The sequence below is a fragment of the Lonchura striata genome, chromosome 4A, assembly GCF_050655825.1.
Source record: "Lonchura striata isolate lonStrDom1 chromosome 4A, ASM5065582v1, whole genome shotgun sequence".
NCBI classification, from domain to species: Eukaryota; Metazoa; Chordata; class Aves; order Passeriformes; family Estrildidae; genus Lonchura; species Lonchura striata.
Window position 1 is genome coordinate 11,733,093 of NC_140742.1, and position 15,862 is coordinate 11,748,954.

At 42.9% G+C, this 15,862-nt stretch overlaps 1 protein-coding gene across 3 annotated transcripts in view; it reads left to right on the forward strand.

Annotated features, from left to right (window-relative positions):
* The first annotated feature begins 7,675 nt into the window (after nucleotides 1–7,675).
* Nucleotides 7,676–15,862, forward strand: part of NXT2 (nuclear transport factor 2 like export factor 2) — a 44,008-nt gene continuing 35,821 nt past the window's right edge. The window contains exons 1-4 of one of the 3 annotated variants that reach the window (XM_021547843.4): nucleotides 7,681–7,806; nucleotides 9,660–9,746; nucleotides 10,845–10,989; nucleotides 11,879–15,253. In XM_021547843.4, the coding sequence (XP_021403518.1) occupies nucleotides 7,792–7,806; nucleotides 9,660–9,746; nucleotides 10,845–10,989; nucleotides 11,879–12,057 (426 nt within the window). In that variant the 5' untranslated portion in view covers nucleotides 7,681–7,791 and the 3' untranslated portion in view covers nucleotides 12,058–15,253. Of the gene's footprint in view, nucleotides 7,807–9,626; nucleotides 9,747–10,844; nucleotides 10,990–11,878; nucleotides 15,254–15,862 lie in introns of those variants that run through there. The other 2 variants (XM_085570918.1, XM_021547842.4) reach the window with 2 other exon arrangements.

The following is a 15,862-nucleotide window of genomic DNA, read 5'->3' on the forward strand; positions in this document are numbered from 1 at the left end:
GGTGAAATTATTTATGTTACTGTTAATTACTGTTACTAATTTTGCAGTTGGTGTTGGGAAGCCTGAGGACTTGGCTCAGCTGGGTAAAAGGAGTTCGCAAAAATAACTTTAACTATAAAGTTTTGCTACAGCACCTGCCGCGGGCGCTGCGCGCGCGCCGCCTGTGGGCGAGCAGCGGAACGGCCCCGGGACCGCGGGGGGGCAGCGCCCGAGCGGGGACCTGGGCCCTGGACCTCGGCCCGGGACCTCAGCCTGCCACCTCAGCCTGGGACCTCAGCCTGGGACCTCAGCCTGGGACCTCAGCCTGGGACCTCAGCCTGCCACCTCAGCCTGGAACCTCAGCCTGGAACCTCAGCCTGCCACCTCAGCCTGGAACCTCAGCCTGGGACCTCAGCCTGCCACCTAAACCTGCCACCTCAGCCTGCCACCTCAGCCTGGAACCTCAGCCTGGAACCTCAGCCTGCCACCTCAGCCTGCCACCTAAACCTGCTGCCTAAACCTGCCACCTCAGCCTGGGACCTCAGCCTGGGACCTCAGCCTGCCACCTCAGCCTGGGACCTCAGCCTGGAACCTCAGTCTGCCACCTCAGCCTGGAACCTCAGCCTGGAACCTCAGCCTGGGACCTCAGCCTGCCACCTCAGCCTGGGACCTCAGCCTGGGACCTCAGCCTGGGACCTCAGCCTGCCACCTCAGCCTGGAACCTCAGCCTGGAACCTCAGTCTGCCACCTCAGCCTGGAACCTCAGCCTGGAACCTCAGCCTGCCACCTAAACCTGCTGCCTCAGCCTGGAACCTCAGCCTGCCACCTAAACCTGCCACCTAAACCTGCCACCGCAGCCTGGAACCTCAGCCTGGAACCTCAGCCTGGAACCTCAGCCTGGGACCTCAGACTGGGACCTCAGCCTGCCACCTCAGCCTGGGACCTCAGACTGGGACCTCAGCCTGGAACCTCAGCCTGGAACCTCAGCCTGGAACCTCAGCCTGCCACCTCAGCCTGCCGCCTCAGCCTGGGACCTCAGACTGGGACCTCAGCCTGGGACCTCAGACTGGGACCTCAGCCTGCCACCTCAGCCTGGAACCTCAGACTGGGACCTCAGCCTGCCACCTCAGCCTGGAACCTCAGCCTGGAACCTCAGCCTGGAACCTCAGCCTGGAACCTCAGCCTGGAACCTCAGCCTGCCACCTAAACCTGCTGCCTCAGCCTGGAACCTCAGCCTGCCACCTAAACCTGCCACCTAAACCTGCCACCGCAGCCTGGAACCTCAGCCTGGAACCTCAGCCTGGAACCTCAGCCTGCCACCTCAGCCTGCCACCTCAGCCTGCCACCTAAACCTGCTGCCTCAGCCTGGGACCTCAGCCTGGGACCTCAGCCTGGGACCTCAGCTTGGGACCCTGGCCCGGGACCCCGGCCTGGGACTTCACCCTGCCACCTAAACCTGCCGCCTCAGCCTGGGACCTCAGCCTGGAACCTCAGCCTGGAATCTTTACCTGCCCTCTGTTCCTTTAACGTCCTTTACCCCTGTCATGTCACAACGGGTCCCGCTATAAAGCCTGTGCCCTCTTTCTCTCTTTAAGGTCTCTTTACTGGAAGGCAGCCGAGCCTTTTTTTCCTCCAGACTGAGCAATCCCAACTCTCTCAGCCCCTCCTCGCAGAAAATGTGTCTTGTCCTTCAATAGCTCTGTCTTTTCTATATTCAGTGAATTTAACGATCAGTGTCAGTAAGTTCAGCTGAAAACTTACCCTTCTTTATTTGAATGATGGAGACATAGATTACCTGCTGTTTATCTTGGACTGTCTTCATTTTCACCACAGTTTCCCCTTGAGCTTAGTGATATTTAACTAAATCTCATATTTTTTGAGGAATAACAATTTGGGTGTTTTATTATGATAAGTCCACATTGTTAATTCAAAAAATATAATTTAAAATGTTGACTACATGGTATTCATGGTATTAATTATTATTCAGTTTACATCAAAAAAGGAAGCAAATCTCTTATGAGGCATCAGCAAGCCCAGTATGCACATATCTGAGAGAAAAGGAGGTCATTCTCCAGGACCTGCTTGTGTACAGTTTCATAAAACACACATTTCTAATAGTGCATGCTGTCAGTGAAAAGGTTTTTTGAAGAGAGTTTTCCTGTCTCTTGATTAGTTGTACGTTGTGAGCAGTGTAAGTTAACATGCTGAGTATTTTCATTCATGCCAGTTTCTTCTGTGCCACAAACAGTACTTGTAAAGAAGGTATTAGGTGGATAATTGTCTGGCAAGTTCTGTCTCTGCTAACTCGATTTCCCATCCGTTATGCACTTTACTGACTCTGTTATTACCCACTGTAATATACTTGCAAACCAATTTTTTCACTACCTTCACTCCTGGTGCTTATCTCCTACAGTTCATAAAACATCTGTTTGGATGGGTACAGTTCTGTTCTCTCACCTCTTCAGAGGTACTGTATGACTCTTCAATTCCCACATCTTCTTCTTACACATTTTTGTGTGATGATGTCATCAACCCTCAGCTTCCACGCTTGCCTGTGCTCAAATGTTTCCCAGGTCTACCTCTCCATTTCTATGCACTTTCTGATCACATAATGTTGGTTCATTTCCTGTTGAGTATCTTCTTTACCACAGTCCTCCCAGTTGCTCAGCAATAATAACATGCTGCTTCATTCATTGAGTATTCATATTTCACTGTTTCATGCAAAACATTCCCTAATAACACTGCCAGTAAACATGTTTGTTCTCTCCCCACAGCTATGACTCTCTAAGGGCTCTCCCCAGCCCTGACTGTTGTAACATCATCCACAGTTTCCATGATCTGGAATTTCCCTCTCCTTTCTCCTCCACAGTTTATACAAAATGTACTTATTGTCTCATGTTCTTAGCCTGGCAATTTGACTGATCCTTCCACCGTCTCTGCCACATCATATGACCTACTAAACATTACTTTCCACCTCCCCTTCCCTAGGCATCCTTAGCTCACAGTGAACCACCTTGAACTTGACCTTTTTGGAGATGCTACAGGCCCTGTAATTCTGACTGGAATTACCCAGAGCTGCAGGGGAATCCTGCCCATTATGGAGAAAAAAATGCTCCAAACCTAAGGACAGAAACAAAATGTGACATTTTCAAGTTATGACAAATTTAACAAGCAATTGTTTTTGTCAGATAATATGACAACTATTGAAAAAGCAGCTGTTCTCCAGATGGATATGAACAGAGCTGGTGGGTCCAGGTGCATCACTCTGGAATAAATCAACAGAGCATTGGCATGTTGGTTTATTCCTGCCTGTCCTGATGGCGTTTAAGCCAATTTATTGGATGTTCTTTTCCCAATACTTTAGAAACAATTTTTTTGCACAGTGGTGTATTAATGTGTTGAAATGTAAATAATAAGGAGAAGATTTATAGTGAATCTTGACAAGAACTTAGGGACACAGCCTGTTATAATTCCGTGAGCACAGATTTTTAACCACCATTAATGGTGGTTAATGGTGCTCACAGATTTCTGTGAGCATTGATTTTTAACCACCATTACAGGAGATTCTTACATTTCCTGTACTTTGTTCTTTAGATATACTGAAGTACAGAAGCAAATAGAGCATTTTACCTAAAGATAGCTTGTCTGTATCCTAATTTTCCTGTTTACAACACTGTGCCTAATGTCTGAAACAATGTCTGAACCTTTCAGAGGACACTGTCTATTTTCTGAGAACTGAACAAATATCCATAGTAAATGCCACCTATGTCTCTAAATAAGTTAGATGGATTTGGCTGAAGATTTAAATGTGTGAGATTCTGCAGCCTTTTAACAGTACCCTGAGTCCTCCTCTTACCTGATCAGTTTTAGTGCCTAAAAGGAAATAATATCTCTCATTATCCCTATAAAATTATATTGAAATATAATTCCAAAGGTTGTCTAGGAAATCTCTTATGTTCAGTCTTCTTTCTGAAAAGAATCTTCATATGCTTAAACTTCTTCACTAGAGAAAAGCAACATGAAGAAATAATATTGTTAAAGATGATAATCCCTTTTCTTACTTTGACGTAAATTCTGAAGGAATGCAGAAAAACAATTTTTAAACTGTCCTAGGGCTTGGGTTTTTTTTTTTTTTTTTTTTTTTTGAGTATTTACCTTGTCTGTTTGGTGATAAAAAAATCCTTGTAAATGACTCAAGGCTTGTGTTCCCCCACTACTTACTACTGTGGTTTTTAAATATATTCCTTATTGTCAGACTAGTGCAACCATGGGAGTTAATAATCAGATTTAGTGTTCTTTGGTGTGTCAGTATTACACTGCAGCAATGCAGAGTTTGTTATTAATAACTGCAGTGGGAATGGTCGTTCATCCTACTGAGTATTTGGTAAATGCAGTACAAATGCTGCACGACCATTATAAACAATCGATTTCAAATGTTGTAACTTGTCAAAGAGAAATAGATTAGGCTGTTACACATGAGACTAGACACTGACCTAGCTTTGGGTCTCCATAAACAAACAGAACCTGTAAAAGAGTAAGGGTAAAAAGGAAACTTGTGTCTGGGCTTGCTCTTCAGCCTCTTTGGGACCAAACATCACTATTTTAATGGATATTCCTTAAAATTATTGGAGAGATGAGAGTGTTCACAATCAGATCTTATATTTTATTTTTGATCTGGCTGAGGGCTGGGAATAGTCAGGAAAAAGAAGAGTAGGTTGTGCCTTCCATGCAAGTGTTCGCCAGCAAAGATGGCAGACTCACTGTTTTGCCACTGCAGGCAACCTTTGGTGTCATGTGGGAGTTCTGAAATCCTCATGGCTGTCCCACATCTACTCTGACAACTTCAAAGCAAGCACAGAGTGGGAGTTGCCTTCAAACGAAAAGAATGCACGTGCAAAGAAACAAGTATGTAACATACTGGGATTATCTGTCTGGAAAAGGTTTGTCTTCTGCCCACAAATGGTAGAAAGTGAGTTATTAATGCTGCCAGAGAGCAAATGTTGTTATTGCAGCCACAGGCCAGAAAAGTGCCAACGATTCCATGGAACCAAGACAATCCACAGGAAGTGCTATGACTTTCTTCAGTAAATTTGGTTGGAGGTGTGTTTATAGTATAAAGGAAAAGAGAGATGAGAATCAGCTCATTTTGTACAGCTCCTCTTCATTCCCTGACAGCCCTTCCTGTTAAAAGGAAGGCTTGTGAACAAGAAACTTTTCTTATGGTAGCTAGAAAACAGCAAGCCCTGTGATGCTAAAATTTGTCCTTTGAGCTCCGGGCTGGGTCTCCTGTTGTTTCATCTCATTACACATGTACAAGGTTAGAAGGTAAAGGAGGAGAAAAGTAGTTGTGAAAAGCAAACAGAAAAATTCCAGAGGGTCAGGTCTATTCCAATTCCTGTGCTCAAGGGAAATCCAATGGAAATCTTGCACCTGTTTTGTGAGTTCTCCCAAGACTACAGTAATTATTTTTATTTTAGAAAAGAGACAAAATAGTTCAATAAAAGCAATGATATGGGGAATATCTTGTCTAAAAAAGCTCTTTTAAGTTGCAATACACTTGGCATCTAAACTGCTTGAATTTTAACTTTGTCAGTATTTGTCTGTAATTTGAAATTACTCTGATGCTTATTGATTGGTTTGATCTGAAACACATGCCTCTGTTACAAACTATTGATTTGTTCATCACCTTTTAGCCAAGTAGGTTAATTGAATGGTGCTTGGGTAATTATTTCAGATGCAATCTCTGTCTAATATTTGCCTTCAAAGAGCTGATGGAATTGTTTGACATTTAGCCAAGTTATTTCCTAAAACTGGAGCTTGAGCACTGGGGCTCTGGAATTGATGCAGAGGTTAAAGGTACATTTTGAAGAAACTTTGTTTATTCCCTATTTAGCCAAAGTAAACAAACCAAAGGCCAGATCTGACTTCTACAAGTGTTAGTGGAATTTTGCCATTTTTTTAACAGTTGGCTATTGGATTACTGATACTTTAGGGAACATTGGGTACCATTGTAATAACACAGAGAGCAGGGACAGTCCAAAAGAAAGGTGTGTTGCTTTCCCTGCTGCAGAGCTGCTGTGCCAGATCAGCTGAGCACAGACCCACAGGTCAGATGCTCAGACAAGGCTGAATAGTTTGGTGTATTCAGGAATAGAAGTAAAACATCTGCAAGCATGTACTCAAAAATCACACAGGATTCTTCTAACTCTTCCATTTGTAAAGAAAAGCAAACGACAAAACTCTTTACTTTCAGCTGAAAGTAAATTGTTCTTCACTGGAAAATGATTCCTTAAAAGGTCACGGGTATGTTTGGCCTGGAGAAATATTATTTAGCATTTGGTTGATGTTAAGTGCTCCCACAAACCAGTTTTAGTTGTGGGCTACCTGCCAGGGCCCAGCATTCAGGCCTGAGCTAAACACAAACTGAGCTCAGAATGTGCTACAAGCTGACCTGAGATAACAATTTCAGAGAGCACAGAAACTGCAGTTCCAGCCCTGCAGGCCTCTCTCATCTGAGTGAACTCTGCACAGATGTTCTGATAGATCTATAATGTGCAGTAGTTAGTGCTCCATCTGTAGCTGATCCATAATTATTCATAAAAAAAGAAAATAAATGAAAATTTACTTTAAATTTGCCTATTGTCAAAGGATGTCTCTTTTTTGAAAGGGGGATATATTGGAGGAAAAAAAACCCCACAAATATGTTTACCTGGCCATATGTTTTACATACACATGGTCAGATTTTCTCAAGAGGTCAAAAAATGAATGAAGAGGATTTAAAAATTTCTTTAAAAGCAAATGTGGTTACACTTTGAACTGACCTGTTCTGAAAATTTATCTCCACTTGGGACTGCTTTGAATGGAGTAAAGTGGAACAGTTATTTGTACTTGATCTCAGCACCTCCCATTGGATGCAATTCCCACTTCAATATATAGCAAGTCCTCTTTTTCTTTAAAAAACAAGGGAAGTATTTATCAGCATAAGAGTAATTGCATTCTTCCAGTCTGGTATGGCAGAAATTTGAGGTGGAGTAGTCACAGCTGAGAGTCCCCATGGGACTGTAACAAGCACAGGTTCTGCCCAGGTCCACCTTTTATGCTGGGAACTGGCCAAAATAGGCTTTTTTATGTCTACTGTGGTTTAGTAAATCCCAAATCCAGCTTCAGCATTAATTTTTTATCGAGCCTGTAAGTCAAACATCTGAGACCTACTGTCTTCGTTTCTGTATAGGCCTTAATACAAATGTGCATGGTTGTCACATGAGGGTTCTGTGGGAAAATGTGAACTCTTCACATTACTGGAGATTGAATTCCATTTTCATTCAGTAGTCAATCCTTGCCCAGTATCAAATAACTGACAATAAAAAATCTATGCAGTTTGTACGTGATTCTGAAATTATTCAGTGTTTTGTTACGAATTTTAATTTGTTTTAATCAATAGCTGAAAACAGAAGAAAATATGGCCTAACCCAGATGGGTTTCTGAAATCTTGATGCATCCTTCAGCAAAGACATTTTTAGGTTTTTTGAGTCAATTTGACTGAAGTTCTAAAGCAGTCATTTCTACTAATTACTCCACACAAATAGGGAAATACATAATGCTGTTGGCTGTCAGTGATTACAGTTCCCTGGAAGCAGCTGCTGGGGGCATTTCCAGCCCTGGCTGGAATCTCGCTCAGATTGGCCCGAGCGGCCGGGCCTGCCTGGCGGCGGAACGCTCCCGCGGCTCCGCGGCGGAACCTTTTGGGCGAGGGACGCGCGGCCGGAAGCGGCGGAGCTGAGCACTTCCGGCGCCCTCCCGCCTCGCCGCCCCATGGCCGCGTCTGTGGTGAGTGCGGGCCGGGCCGGGAGCGGCCGGGAACCGCGGGGAGGCCGCCGCGGGAGGCTGCTGCGTGCGGGGGGCGGCCGTGGGAGCGCGGGGAGGCCGCCGGGAGCGGGCAGGGCGGCAGCGCCTCAGCGCGGGGAGCGGGCGGGGGCCGCTGCCGCCTCCCGAGGGTCCCGGGCCGGGGCGGGGCCGTGTCCGGCGGCCTCAGCGCCCTCCTGTAGGGCCCTAGGGCAGAGAGCAGCTCAGGGGGGGCATCGGCAGCGGCCGTGTGCCTTGGAAAGCTGCTTGGAGTTGCCGCCAGTCCTCGAGGAGTTGGTTTGGGGTTGCTGGGTTGGCTTTTTCAATCGTGGCTTTCCTGTTACAAGCTTGGGAGGAGGGTTTCTGAGTGAGGTGGCTGGGTGTTGGAAGCCGATGGAAGCGTGACCGTCTCCATCCCCGGAGATGTCCGGAGGTGGCAGGAGACGGGCCAGGAGACCCAGAGCTGTCAGAGGTAGCCTGGAAAGTGCCTCAGCCTTTGGATCAGCTCTGCTTTGAAAAGGGATTGGGACCAGATGGCCTCCAGAAGTTTTTACTCCGGCCTACATTGTTCGTAGAGTTTCAAACTGTTTGCTGGTTATGGCTGGAAAAGCTCGCCAAAAGCGGCAGAGTTTATTTCCTGTTAGGTTCTATGGCAGCTGCCCCAGAGCTGGCTCCAGCGCCCGGCCCTGCTCATGCCCTCTCGCACGGGCTGTGCGTGTGCTGGGAGCTGCAGGGCAGCGTTCGGTCAGGCTGCGGGGCGGGGGCAGCTCCGGAGATCTCTGGGCACTCGCTGGGATTGGCCCGGGAGTCTGGGGGTTGCTGGGGAAGGCAGGAGGGTGAAGGGCAGGGGGGAGGAAAGGCAGGGCACAGAAACGTGTTTGGCTTTGCTGGATGAACAGAGATTGTTTGATAGGCTTTAGTTACTTTTCAGATTGGATCTTTCTCTGCTGGTGAATATTCTTGTGTTAATACTGGAGGAATTCCTGGTGGTTCTGGAGAATATTCAGTAAAAGCAGCCAAGAAAATGCAAGCAGTGAAATTGTTCAGCACTGATTGAGTTGCAGATACTGAGAGTGTAATACTGAAATAGGACAGTGATAAATAATAACATTTTAAACATTTGTTAAGAGAGCTAAATGCAGATTTATGGATGTATGGACAGGAAATTCAGAATTTGCTTTTCAGGATGTCCCAGTTGAGGGTGTGTAAGAGATCAAGGGCCAAACAGAGGAGCAAAGTGAGCAAAGAACCCAGTGAGATCACAGTGCAGTGGTGGGACAGCAAAGGCTGTTAGCTGGGGCAAGCAGAGAGCTGTGAGGAGAAGTGTTTGGGTTTAACCTGTGGATACAGCACTGATCCATACTAGAAGGAATACAACCAGCTGTTGGTGTTCTCTCTCTTACTACACTTTATATTTTGATATATAAAGGTATGTTAAAAATGAGACTAGGATGGCAGTGTGTTGGGGTTCTTGCTAATTCTCAGAAGTACATCAATAAATATTGTTCCTTTATTTCAGAACAGCCATCACAACAACAACTGTTTTCCTTGAATAATTGCGTGGCCACATTACTTGCAGCCAGCTGCAGTCCATTTTCCAATGTAAATATTTGCAATTTAAATACAATAAATATGTCAGCATTCAAAACTAATGCTGAAACTGTCACTTGCCTAACAGCTGGTACTTCTGCAAGTAGAAAAAGAGCTTAGAATAAATTTCAACATGATTTGATGATCTTTTGGTAAGGATGGAAAAGACCAGTCCGAGTGACTTGCAGGAGAAATTGAGTCAATGATTGGGTTGCATAACTAAATTTGATATGATTTCTTCCCTCCAGGATTTCAAAACCTATGTGGATCAAGCTTGTAGAGCTGCAGATGAGTTTGTCAACATTTACTATGAGACAATGGACAAGAGAAGAAGGGTATGTAGCTCTTTTGGCAATAGTTAAAACTGTCCTGGCAGGTTTTGCTGGAATTTCCAAGTGTCATTACACAGAAAGTACCTGAACATTGGTTTCCATGTGCTGCACTGGCCGTGGTAGAGCAGGGCAGCTGTTCCTCAGGCTGCCCTGCAGAGGATTTTGTGCTCCCTTGCTATAAAAGAGGCTGTTCAGAAAGTGCCTCAGACTTCTCATAATCCTCTTTCAGTTGGTGTGCTGCTGTGTCTCACAGGTACAGGATTTGGTCACTACAAGGAAGCAGAATGTGCTTTATTTTCTCTTGAGGTCAGGATTTAGCTTTTTTTTCCCCAAACCTCTTTCATTAGCAGTTACCATTTTTGGTTCTGAGCTTCTTCTGAGTGCTGAAGTTGAGGTACAGCTGTGCTTGGCTCTGCAAGTCTTCCTGGACCACACTGATGTGGTACCATGTAGCAAATACTTTCACCAAGAGAGAGCCTTGGAGAACAGTCTTTGAATTTTAGATGCACTGCAGTTGCAATTTACACTGTGAAAGTGCCAGCAGTCCCACGTCACTTCAGTCACTTTGCACATGAGTAGGACAGGGGTGTGTCAACAGCTTAAAGGAGACTTGGGCAGTTATCAGCTGTGACAGCTTATGAAACATTTGGGAAGTTCTGGTATGCTGCTGACCTTTTCAAGTTTCACCTCTTCCTTGTCTTGTTCACCTTTTTTTTTTTAACCTGAATTTATAATTTCCTGACCTAAACTGTGTGCACACTCTCCCTCTCAGAAGAAAAAAAAAAAGTAAAATCATTGATAAACTTATTGTAGAAATGTGTCCTTTTGTTAGCAACCACTTCAGTTCTGTCATTACCTTTGTTAAAGGAATGTTACCAATATTTGAGACATGAGTCACTGTGCCACTCATAAAGGAAAATGTGTTTGTTAGTTTTAATTCTTGGTCAGGAGCACTGGTTGTTAAAAGGAGCTATTTTTTCAGGAAGGCTTTTTATCTGTCAAAGTAACAGAAGAAATCAGTAATTCACAGTGTAAGTTTTCTATGTTGCCCATTATATGTTTACTTATTTTTTCTAAATGTGTGTTTTCATAATCATTCAGGCTTTAACCAGACTGTATTTGGACAAAGCAACATTAGTTTGGAATGGAAATGCAGTGTCTGGGCAAGAAGAACTAAATAAGTTTTTTGAAATGTTGCCATCAAGTGAATTCCAGGTTAATGTGTTGGACTGCCAGCCTGTTCACGGTAAGGTTGTATTATAATTTACTTAGTTATTTTTCATTCTTCTATAACTATTGAAAGTGAGCAGTTATAGTGCCTAATAATTCCTTTGGAATAAGCTTAGAGGAAATACTGAGGGTTGAAATGTCAAGTTGTGCTTAAATACAGCACAAATCAAGAGATGCAGCAACTATACATTTTTTTCATGTCTGGGAAAATATTTTAAGGACTTTTTTTGTTTAGATCATATTCAGACGTGATCTATTTTCATGTATGGAAAAAGTCTGGCTCACCAGGTTATGTTGTGCTTGGGAGACCCCTATGGTGGCCTCTTATACCTGCAGTATAATGTGGAACAAATTGTTATTAACCTGTATGTACTTTGGTTTCTTTGCATCTAGAATAGGTGTTAAGTTCTTTAGATTTCTGATTAACAGCTCCTAAAGAAAGGCTCACATAACTGAGAAGTTAATAAATTGCTTCTAATGGACATTTTGGGAATATAAGTAAGGGAAAAGCCTGTGGTCAAACACACTTGCTTTGCTCTGCTGTGAAAAAGATATAATTTCTAATAACCGGGGGGGGAAAGTATATGCAAGTTGCTAAATCTCTCTGTGTGTATATCTCAAGTAATGAGAGCTCATTCTAAGCACAAATGGAGGTGTTTGTCAGTGCTCTAAAATGAAGAGCAGGAGATGAAAGTGGCAAAGCCCTTGCCAAGCCGTGTTGGTGAACCCACTGCTGTCTGTGTAGAAACGCTGCACCAGAGCTGCACTTCCCTGCCTGTACCCAGCCGTTAGCCTGGCGCAGTGTAACCAGAGTTGAACCAAGCTTCTGTGTACATTTCCTGCCTCTTTACCTGCTAGTCTTTGTTTGAGTTGTTTTCTTCATCATTTCATACCTCCTTGTGAAGAGCAAGCTACTCAAGGCCAGACAACAGTGCTCGTGGTGACAAGTGGGACTGTCAAATTTGATGGGGATAAGCAGCGCTACTTCAATCAGAACTTCCTGCTGACGGCACAGGCCACCCCCACCAACACCGTGTGGAAGATCGCCGGGGACTGCTTCCGCTTCCAGGACTGGGCCAGTTAGCAGGGCTGGCACGGGCAGTGACCTCTCACTTGGCACCAACAAGCCCACAGTGCAGGCAGCTGTTCCCAGCAGGGAATGCACGTGCTCTTTGTGTTGCATCTGATGTTATGGACGGTCTACAGATGTTTCGGGGTTGATTCCAGTGACCACAGCTGTAGTAATAAAATGTGAGAGGTTGCTCGTGTTAGTTGAATTTAGTAAAGTGCTGAAGGCAGTGAGCTGTATTCGAATCATTCCTAAAATGCCTTACATGCAGCTATGCTGCCACTGCTGAGTGCTCAAACTGTTCTGTTTGAACACAGAATCCTGTTCATATACAATTCTGACCAAACGTAATTTTTTTCAACTTGAAAAGATCTGTTTTTACAGTATCATCTTCTCTCTTTTGAAGAAGATGCTTGTGGCATGAAGATGTAATTTTGAAAGCTCCCTACTCCCAGTTGTGAGAGGCTGGGAAGGATTGCTTGGTTTCTACTGTTAGTGAAAGGAGCAAATACAGCTCCTAAATTTGTAATCTCTCAATCCATTAGAAAGGTAATGTTTACCTTCTCTGATGCCAAAGGACCATATATATCTTTGGGTTTCCTTTCAGTCTGAGCTTCCCAGACTTTGGTTGTTAATTCCATGCATTCATATGTAGGGCATGCTGAATGATTCGGAGCTCCTGTGCCAATTACTCTTCATGTGCATGTGAAGGACTTCAAACTGATTATTTTTCTTTTGAAGTCTTACCATGGCCTAGAAATAGGTCACATACATTATATCTGTTGGCTTTGGTTCTGCATTCTGTTGCTATGAGGTTTGGATTATTTTTCTCATATTAAGTCTGAAAGATTTGAATCCTTTTTGTCTTTTCAAGAAACATTGTAGTTAAAAAGTGGCACTGAAAGTGTGCATTACTGTGAAGCCTTCAATTTTTCTTATCAGTACTGTTATTCAGAACAGGTGCTTGCATTATTTTCAATTGAGAACAGCAGCTCTGCACCACTAACACTATCTTCCTCTCATGCAGATTTTTACTGTATTTTTTCATGTTTTTTTAAAAAATTGCCTTTAATTATTGATTCTCCGGGGTTTTGTGTGTTTTGCTTTAAATTTGTAGTTTAAAGCTTCCAGCTGTTTTGAAACATTTTTCAAGACTGTAAGTTAAGAGAGTCCACCTTACTTTGGAACTTGAGAGCAAATTTGAGTATCAGCAGCTTTGTTTCAAACTGGTGTATTTCTGTTTTAAGCTGAGTAAAACAAAAAAACAAACCCAAAATGTAGCTGTATCCCTGAGCATACACTTGCTTGTAACTGAAAATACAGGAGGGGAGCTTGTAACTCTCACCGTAACCTATGTTTCAATGACAACAGCAGTCTGAAAGCAGTTACAACTGCAGCTCACTTGTTCAGTGACTTAAATGGAGAAAACTGTGAAAATGAGCAATATCTCACTTGGGTAAAACACCTTAAAGCATCTGTAGTTTGTGATGTAATCCCACAAACAATGGGATGTTTAGCTGAAATGAGTGGCTTTATTTCCTTTTCAGGCCCTCTACACTTTACAGCAGTAAGTTAGAATTAGTAACCTGTCTCTATTCAGAGGCTGTTTATGATCAGAACTATTGGGTACTTATTTTTCAGGCTGAAGAATTTGAATTCCTGCAGACTAGTGCAAGAAGAGAATTTTTGAAAACTGTAAATATTGTAAATACATTGTTATTTCTGTATGTAGTGAAGAAAGGATCATTCTATTTAATTACTGTTTGTTCTTAAGAGAATATGTGATGTTCATATATTTGTATTTCCTCTAGAAGATTGAAAAGAAAACATAACCTAAGCATGTCTGTAACTGGTACAGCATTGTTGAGCTGTGACACTGGCGTGGTGTATTCTGCTGGCTGTTTAACTTGCTGTTGATTGTGTAAGTGGTGTTACAGATCTGCTTTGCATACACAAAACAAGTTTTGCCTTTTAAAATGCAGCAATGGGTGCAGCTGTGGCATTGGCTTGTTGGACTTTGAAGGCGGTCACCAGAACACACACTTATCAGTACCTGATACGCTTGTGCTATGGATTAGTACTTACTGGATATTTTTATCCAAGTTTGAATTTGTATAATAATTTTTAAGCTTTTTCTAGGCAGGCTGGGAGGTTCAAAATCTATGAGGCAATGTTTCAATCAATCAATCAGATGTTATTCTCAGTTATTTTCATGCTATTTAAATGCAAGCTGCTCTTAAATCTGACTTTTGTAATTAATGTTAAAAAAACTGACCAAACAAAAAACCCTACCACTACCTGGAACATGACTGAGAAAGATAACTAACTGGCCTAGCTGGACTGGACAAACCCAGTTAAAACTCCTGCTTAGTAAGATCTGTAGATATGGAGTAGGATACCCAGGGGTTTTGTAGGGAAATTCATTGGAATGCAATTGCTTCAGGCTAGGGAGAGGTGCCAGTTTCTCCAGCCTATTTCCATCATCTTCAATGAGGATCACTTGGGTGATTCAGTACTACCATAATTAGTTCTTGCTCTTTATAACTGAAATTGCTGGTTTGCAAAATATTTTTATTTATTATATAAAGTGAGAATGTAGCTGTTAGAGTCAAGTGGTGGTTTTACAATGGAGTAACTAATGGTACAAACAAAAAAATGTCGTTGTTACTAGCTCTGTGCTGCTTGCAAATATTCTATGCTGAAATTAGCAGAAAACCAAAAAGGTTTTCATTTTATTCTGTACAAACCTATCCAGCTGGTTTAGTGTGACCATTGCTGACTCTACTGCAGTACCCAAAATTTACAGTGGGCATCTATAAAATTAATATGTTTGTGCTCCAAACACTGGAGTTAATGCTTCCATTTTTTTGTTTGAGACCAAATTACTCCTGTACAACCAGTCAGTGAAACAAAGCCAGCTGGAGAGCTAAGCACTTCCACATATGAAATTGTACCAGCTGAAAACTTGAGAGATCTTCTCTTTTGTGTATGTTCCCTGTATTGTCTATAGCAGTCACTGCTTTTCTGTTGCTCTGTTCGTTTGGCATACTACAGTTCAATTGATTTAAAATGCCTATATTGGATAAAAGGGATTTGTACTGATGGTATGAATGGTTTGTTCTGATATGCCTGTGCTTCCTTGACCTGTCTGGAGAAAAGCACATTATAATGAGATGCTGTTTTACCAGTAAAATGACTTTCCACACTTGAATATATTTTGTAAGTTTTTGAAATTGTTTAAGACCTCTTGTAAGATTTATTTTAAAAGCTCAAGCAACCAACCAAAAAAAAAAAAAAAACCGAGATAAAAAAACACCATAAAAAACCCCCGAACCTACTGGTTACTCTACCTTTTTTTATTATTATTATTATTATTAGAAATTTTCATAGCTTGTTCTTATGAGATTAAAAGTACAAGAAATAATTTGTGGCTTCCTTATCTTTACTACTTTTGTTGTAGGTCTGAGTTCTGATTGCTGCCAAGTGCTGCTGGGGCACTGCAGAACAGACTGGCAGCTCTCTGTCAGGGTAAAATGTCTGCAATCAACCTATGGCAGATGCCTTGCCTGGTTTTAGGATAGTTACTCTTTGCCTCACAGCTGCAGCACAGGGGAATTTACACTCTCTAGGACACGAATGAGAGGCTGCTGTCTGGTCAGGAAGATATGGGGAGTTTGGGCATAATAGGTGGTGTTCTTCACTTATGAGTCCTACAATTCATGTCTCTCAAGTGAAGTTTTTGCTCAGATATGTTGCAGACATCTTGCATTTTCGTTGTTTAGAGGTGACCTACTGAAAGTACTGGTGGCTGGACATGGAA